The following is a 7,198-nucleotide window of genomic DNA, read 5'->3' as shown; positions in this document are numbered from 1 at the left end:
ACCTGTGGCTCCAGGTACAAGCCAGGCTCAGAGTGGGAGATGTGCCCTGTCATACAGCTTTTATTTCTCCCATTGCCCTTACAGTTTTTGGTTCACATGGAACCAGCACCCCCCCCCTCCAGCTGATCTAAATAGGTATGATTCCATTGACTTCAACAGAGTTATATCAATTTACAGGAGCTAGGGGTGTGTCCCACTGTAATACCCCTCTGCATTCAATAGATACGGCACTATTGTGGACTGAAAAAGATTTGGGACTTGAAGTTCTGCATTTAAAACTGTAAACTTAAGCATTCAGACAATATGTGGAGACCTTGGCATTGCAACATTATCAACCCTTGTATTATATTGGTGTAGCCTGTAAAGCCTTCATAAAAATAACTTTTGTGTTTAGTATCCTCAAGCTTTTATAAATGACCCTTTTAGTGTTTTGTTAAAAGCCACTTTAACTGGGCAGTGCCTCTAGGCGAAATCCATTAATGAATGAAACAGACTAGAACTGTCAGCAAAGGACAGATTTCTTTTATCTTTTATTTCTATAGTTACTCATTCCTGAGGCAGTGATTCCAGTGTAGTGGCTTTTGGCAAATTTACCTGCTGTTACATCATTTCATTGAGGTTTCCCCTGGAACTGCTTGTTTTATGCTGACTATCCCCATGATTAGGCATTATGCTACTTCTGGAAAATATTGGACTTCCTGCTGTCTCCTCTTGGATCTACTGGGTGGATTACTTTGGACTTTCTGTCTGTTGAGGCTTTCCCACAGGTCAATGGGATTTTTACATATGGAGGAGCAGCAGAGTGTTTAGAGTCATCACTTAAAGCAGTAGCCCTGAGAGGTGAATTTTACTACAAGGAAGAAACCTCTTCCTGTGCATAATTCTAGATTCTTATCACAGGTACATCCCAAACATGTACCCCATCTAGTTTTTATAACCCTTATGCCTCTCCGTGGGTTAGCTGCTTTGTTTATTCGTCTTGATCTCTTCAACTCACCTTCCATTCTCAGCAGTGCTCCCTCCCCCATCCTTTCTTTTTTGTTTCTGCCTACTTTGTATTCAAATTATTATATTCCTTTCTGTTTAGTACATCTGCTCCCTGCAGTTCCAGTAAGATGTAGCCTATGAAAGCATATGCTTTTCTGGACAAATGAGGTTTTTTTTAAAGCGCCATCCTGCCCTGCCTTCTGCCTGACTTCAGACTAACATGGCTAATTACATCTCTGATTTAAAAATGTAAGGGTCAGTTCTCAATGTTCTGGTGTGGGCATTCTTAAAAGAGAGGTTGAGGCAATGGGAGAGAAATCCTTTTTCTTATTCCCTACTAAAATTTATGCCAAGCAAGTTTGCAGGTGACACCAAGCTGTGGGGAGTAGTAGATACGCTGGAGAGTAGGGCTAGGATTTGGAGTGACCTAAACAAATTGGAGGATTGTGCCAAAAGGAATCTCATGAGGTTCAACAAGGACAAGTGCAAAGTCCTACACTTAGGATGGAACAGTCCCATGCACCAGTACAGGCTGGGGGCTGACTGGCTAGACAATAGCTCTGCAAAAAAGGACCTGGGGGTTACAGTGAATATGCTGAATATGAGCCAGCAGCATGCCTTAGTTGGCAAGAAGGCTAACAGCATACTGGGCTGAATTGGTAGGTGTGTTGCCAGTAGGTCAAGGGAAGTAATTATTCCCCTCTATTCAGAATTAGTGAGGCCACATGTGGAGTACTGTGTTCAGTTTTGGGTCTCCCCCCCCTTATAAAATGATGTGGACAAATTAGAGAGAGTCCAGTGGAGAGCAACAAAAATGGTGAGGGGGCTGGGAGACATGACGTATGAGGAAACACTGGGGGAACTGAGCTTATTTAATCTAGAGAAGAGGAGACAGAGGAGACTTAATAGCAGTCTTCAACTACTTGAAGGGGGGTTCCAAAGAAGATGGAACTAGTTCTCAGTGGTGGCAGTTGACAGAACAAGGAGCAATGGTCTCAAGTTGCAGCAAGGGAAGTTTAGGTTAGATGTTACAAAGAATTTTCTCACTAGGAGGGTAGTAAAACACTGGAACAGGTTACCCAGAGAGGTGGTGGAAGCTCCGTCCTTGGGGGTTTTCCAAACCTGGCTAGATAAAGCTTTGGCTGGGATGATCTATCTGGGGCTGGTCCTGCTCTGAGCAGGGGGCTGCAGTAGATGACCTCCTGAGGTCCCTTCCAACCCAAACTCTGTGATTCTATGACTATGAGCCTGTATTGGGAATTCTCTAAAATCACACTGCTTATTTTGATGAATGTACTTCAGTTGATGTTTAACTCATAACTTGCAGTTTCCTTAATTTACTGGGTTTTTTTCTCTCATCCTTTTGAGAAGATTTGAAGATTTCCTTGCCCGCAAGTGGTCTTCAGAGAAGCGCTTTGGTTTGGAAGGTTGTGAAGTAATGATTCCTGCCCTTAAGACCATTATTGATAAATCCAGTGAGATGGGGATTGAATATGTAATAATGGGGATGCCTCACAGGTAACTTTTACTTAATTAAAAAAGGCGATTGAAAATGTGCTTGCTTCCTGAGGATATTCAGACACTTTTCACATTGTTAAAAAGACTGGGATTACAGAGGCTGCTGAAGCAGAGGTCAGTTATGCCTACTAAAAGATGCATTGAACAACAGAAGTAGGGTCCTGAGAGAGCTGCCTGTCTGTGAGAGGGTAAAGCTTTCACAATTGGAGGTCAGTTGAAGACATAGTTTGAAAGAGCAAGCAAGCCTGGCAGATGCAATACTTATCCTCCTGTGTAGAGAGCCTGCAATTGACAAGGAGGATTGTACCCATTTATACTCTGACAGACAGGGCCAGGAATGGGAAAGGACTGTGGCGATGAATAATAGATTAAAAAAGAATCCACTTAAAGTGATATTCATCTTTCTTTAAACAAGACGCTCATTTGTTTGTGTGACTTTTTTGTTTTGTTCTCTAGTTTGAATTTACATGTTACAGACAGCAGTAGACTTGGCTGTCTTTTTTTGTGAGTTGAATATGACTGAGCTGCATAACTCTTGTTGAAAGTGCAGTCACCTTTCTAATACATGAGAGAATTGGTACTTAAAGCTCAGGGAAATTCTGTTAGGATAAAGTAAAGTAATACAAACTGTAGCAGGGGAAGAGGTTATAATTGTGCCATGGTATTTCTTGCTGTTTTTACTGGGAACTACTTCTTACAGCAGCAGAAAAATATAAAACTGCCACCTGCCTTTTTTTAATACAAAATTTAAGATGGGTAAAAGGCAGTTATACTGCAGTTTGCTACTCAAGGATAGTGTGTGCATTTATCTACTGTTGCATCTTTGGTAGCTGAAGTCAGTAAATTTCTGGCCGTCTCCTTTACAACAAATCTGAAGTAAACACCAGCAGTTAGCTAATGCACAGCCTGCTGTGCCTGTTGCTATAATCATTCATTTAAAAGAATTTTCAAAGGGCTACCTCTTGCCTGCAATTGTGCACCTGCAGGTGACAAAATATGCCCACCTGGCTCCCATAAGTAGCTAACCTAAGAAAAATTCCAGGCTCTTGGCTGAGAATTGTTGATTAGCTGGTCAAGGTTATTCTGTGTTCTTGGTATATTAAGACTAGGAAAGAAATTCTTAGAAATAAGGAAATTTACAACAATCAACTGCATGTCACGCTGTGGAATGCCTCTGGAAATGCAGTGGAGACGGTCTGATGTGTTTGGGAAGGAGGTTAAAAAGATCTTTAGTGAATTGGTGCTTTTAGATTTTTAATGCAATGTGCCAGATGCATTTAAGGCCTGTAGCTTATACTCTTGATTTGATTATTTTTTGTAAACTTTGATAAGTTAATTTTCTGTTTTCAGTTATTTAAATGTATTTTTGGCTTGTTTTAGAGGCAGGCTAAATGTGTTGGCCAACGTTATTCGGAAGGAACTGGAGCAGATCTTCTGTCAGTTTGATCCTAAACTTGAAGCAGCTGATGAGGTTAGCTCCATCTTCATTAGTGAGAGGGCAAAAATTCTCTTGCCCATATAGTGTGAACAGAATTAGATGCAGTTTAAAGGATGGAGTCTGTATTTTCTGCTTTCATTGTGAATTTGTGAAATTCAGTAGCAGATTTACTCTTTACAAAACACTGTATTATGTGCTCAAATGCAGGAGTCTTAGGAATTAATTCTTCTATGAACTGTAACTCTAAATCAGGTGTGTGAAACTCATCCAGTCCTGTGGGATTGATGAGCAGTATGGGGTAGTCCATGGACTAGTCCCAGAGCATGAGGCTAGATCTAGAGCATTGAGGTGTATTATCTGGCCCATGGGGCTGGGAATTTAGTGGTGAGTAGAGTGGTGGCAGTGTTAATTACTGTGGCTCCCCGAGCCATTGCTCATCTCCACCAAATTCCCAACCCACAGGTAGCTCTGTGAGCCAGATGATGCAGTGCTGCGCTCCAGATGTGGTCTGTGGGGCTGTCCATGGGTCAGAAATTTGATGCAGAGTGAGCAGTAGCTGTCGTAGCTCTGAGCCATACCATTTAATGCTGCTGTTACTTGCCCCCCACCAGATTTCCTGTCCTGCAGGCCAGATGACATGCCTTTTACATTCCTGCTCTAAATAATAACTGTGGATATCCAAGTCCCAATATATCTATCTAATCTAGTTTGAAAGCTTTTGACATCTTCTGTTTTGCTTGGAGCCAAGCATGATGTCTGTATTTGGTTAACATTAATAAGCACTGAACTATTTAAAATTTGAAATGATGTTGTCAAAACTATAGCATAGACTGACACACAAGCCAGATTCATTTTTTAGATTTTAGACATGTTGAATTGGAAGTAGCTTGTATGAATGGCATGCATGAGCCTTCACTGCCTCTTTTCTATTAGGGATCTGGGGATGTAAAATATCATTTGGGAATGTACCATGAGAGGATCAACCGAGCAACAAATAAGAAAATCACCCTTTCGCTTGTGGCTAACCCATCTCATTTGGAAGCAGTGGACCCTGTTGTACAGGGGAAGACTAAAGCAGAACAGTTCTACCGAGGAGATACAGAAGGGAAAAAGGTAAATATTACTTGGATGTGGCAATAACTTTGGCTTGAGCTATCAGCTTTAACTTTTTTTTCAATAGATCTGTAACAGAACTCTTGTGCTGTAAAAGTGGGTGAATTATTTTTGAAGACTGAAGCGCTTTTATAATTGGACATGTCACCCTTGAAACAGAACTACTCATTTCAAATTAGTCTGCAGACAAGTGGTACCTTCTTCCTACTAACAAGCTTCCTGAATCTGACTGATTGGTAGGTTGATTAAGTTAGAATTTAGAAGCAATCAGATAAATTGGCACTAACTCAGCTGGGAATTGAACAAGGCAGTCAGCACAGACAAACATGGGGTTTATGACAGTCTTACTCCATTATTTGAATTTTGCAGTTTCTAGGAATTACCACATTATAGACTCAGATGCTGTTGAGCTAGGCACTGTAGAAACACATACCAAAAACACAGTTCTTTTCCCTGAAAATCTTACAGTTGCAATTCTTGCTACTTTAATTACTCTTTTATTTCAGGTCATGTCCATATTGCTACATGGAGATGCTGCCTTTGCTGGACAGGGAGTGGTGTATGAAACCTTTCATCTCAGTGATCTGCCATCATATACTACAAATGGCACTATTCATGTTGTGGTCAACAACCAGGTGATTTAGCAGTGAATTCCCAAAGCAATTTGGGTGTGATGAATGAATGGCTTCTAGTGGTATTCCTTTGTTCATAATGGACTGGATATGTTGGTCTTTCTTTCAGACCCCTCACCCCCAGTAGAATTGTTATAACTGGAAAATGGTGCTTGTGGTGGTTGCGAGAGGGTTCTGCACTTTTATCTTCGTCTGCCCTCTGTACTCGACGTTCCCACTCAGTCTCCCTTCACGATGTCTTACTGTAAAATAAAAGGGTTGTAAGGTCAGGGACCACCTCATTAGCATAGCATTATCTAGCTTTTCTGTCCTCAACCAGCAAAGGGACATGTGGTCAGTTATCAACACAACTTCCCTCTCGAGGAGACAATAACGGAACAATTCTATTCCCCGCCGGATAGCTAAACATTCTCACTCAATTGTAGATCCACCATTTTTTTTCCCTCTTTATCCAGTCGAGACTGCCAAATATTTTGGAATGGGGGTACTTGTCATTGCTCATCACAAAAATACCCCTCACCTATCAGTTGCTCTATATCTAGGTCATCTTGTTCATCCTTCTTTGGATCTCTGAAGCAGACTGTTCCGGGGTCCCTTTTCCACTCACCCCCTTTCTTGGTGATGACTCGTACAAGGACTTCCTCTAGATATTGCCAATCTACTCCTAAGAGCATGGGGCAAGGTAGTGTTTCAGCTAGGCCTGTTTTTTCTGTGCGACCAAGTACCATCAGCTGAACCCTCCTGCGTTCATAAGTGTATGAAGCCCCATGAACACAGATCATGCTCACTGGGTTCTCCGGGTTCCCTAGATGAGATGGAAAAAGAGCAGCCGAATCATTGACTGGGAGCAGCTTGTATTGATCACTGCAGGTACGATAGTGTCTCCTATTACTTCAACCACCAGTTTGTTTTGATGGCCCGGCCCCTTATGCCGGCCAAAACTGCAATTAATTTTTTCATCATGAGTATTATCGCCGGCAGTTTCGGTCTGGACTTTTTGTGAACAGAACCATGAGATGTGCCCTTTTTTTTTCACCACGTCTGTAGCACGTTACTTCTCTCAAATCCCAGATTCAAAGTTCTCATCCCAAATTCTGAGTATTCTCTCCCCGCCGTGACTGGTTAGATGTTCTTTGCCAGGCCCCAGATGTTGGACCTCCTGAGCGCTCTCTCCTAGGGGCCTTGCCCTCTCCTGCTGCTGCAGCATAATCTTCAGCAAGTCATAGAGCTTCTTCTACAGTCTTAGGTTGATGGCATCATACCCATCGCTGGGAACTACTGCTAAGATCAGTAAGGAATTGCTGTAGCACTATAAGGTCTATTGGTTCTGAGAGAGTACATGTCTCAGGCTGCAACCATCTTTCTGCCAGATCTCTTAGCATCTGGGCCAGTAGATGGGGTCGAGTCCCTTCAGGGCTTTTCTTAGCCTGAAATTTCTGGCGATAAGTCTCAGAGGAAGTCTCTAATCGATATAATATTGCTGCCTTTGCCTTCTGGTAATCTCTAGCCT

General features: G+C 42.1%; 1 protein-coding gene across 13 annotated transcripts in view; it reads left to right on the top strand.

Moving 5' to 3' along the window:
• OGDHL (oxoglutarate dehydrogenase like) overlaps window positions 1–7,198 on the top strand; it is a 97,586-nt gene that overhangs the window by 47,574 nt on the left and 42,814 nt on the right. For all 13 annotated transcript variants that reach the window (XR_003095427.1, XR_003095428.1, XM_006029499.3 and 10 more), the window contains 4 exons: window positions 2,359–2,505; window positions 3,886–3,976; window positions 4,877–5,056; window positions 5,563–5,691. Coding sequence is in view for 11 of the 13 variants with exons in the window: in XM_006029499.3 (XP_006029561.1) it covers window positions 2,359–2,505; window positions 3,886–3,976; window positions 4,877–5,056; window positions 5,563–5,691 (547 nt within the window). In the remaining 2 variants the exon portion in view is untranslated. The remainder of the gene's footprint in view (window positions 1–2,358; window positions 2,506–3,885; window positions 3,977–4,876; window positions 5,057–5,562; window positions 5,692–7,198) is intronic.

This window comes from Alligator sinensis, unplaced genomic scaffold (genome assembly GCF_000455745.1).
Source record: "Alligator sinensis unplaced genomic scaffold, ASM45574v1 scaffold374_1, whole genome shotgun sequence".
NCBI lineage: Eukaryota > Metazoa > Chordata > Crocodylia > Alligatoridae > Alligator > Alligator sinensis.
This window is presented reverse-complemented; position numbering and strand designations above follow the sequence as displayed.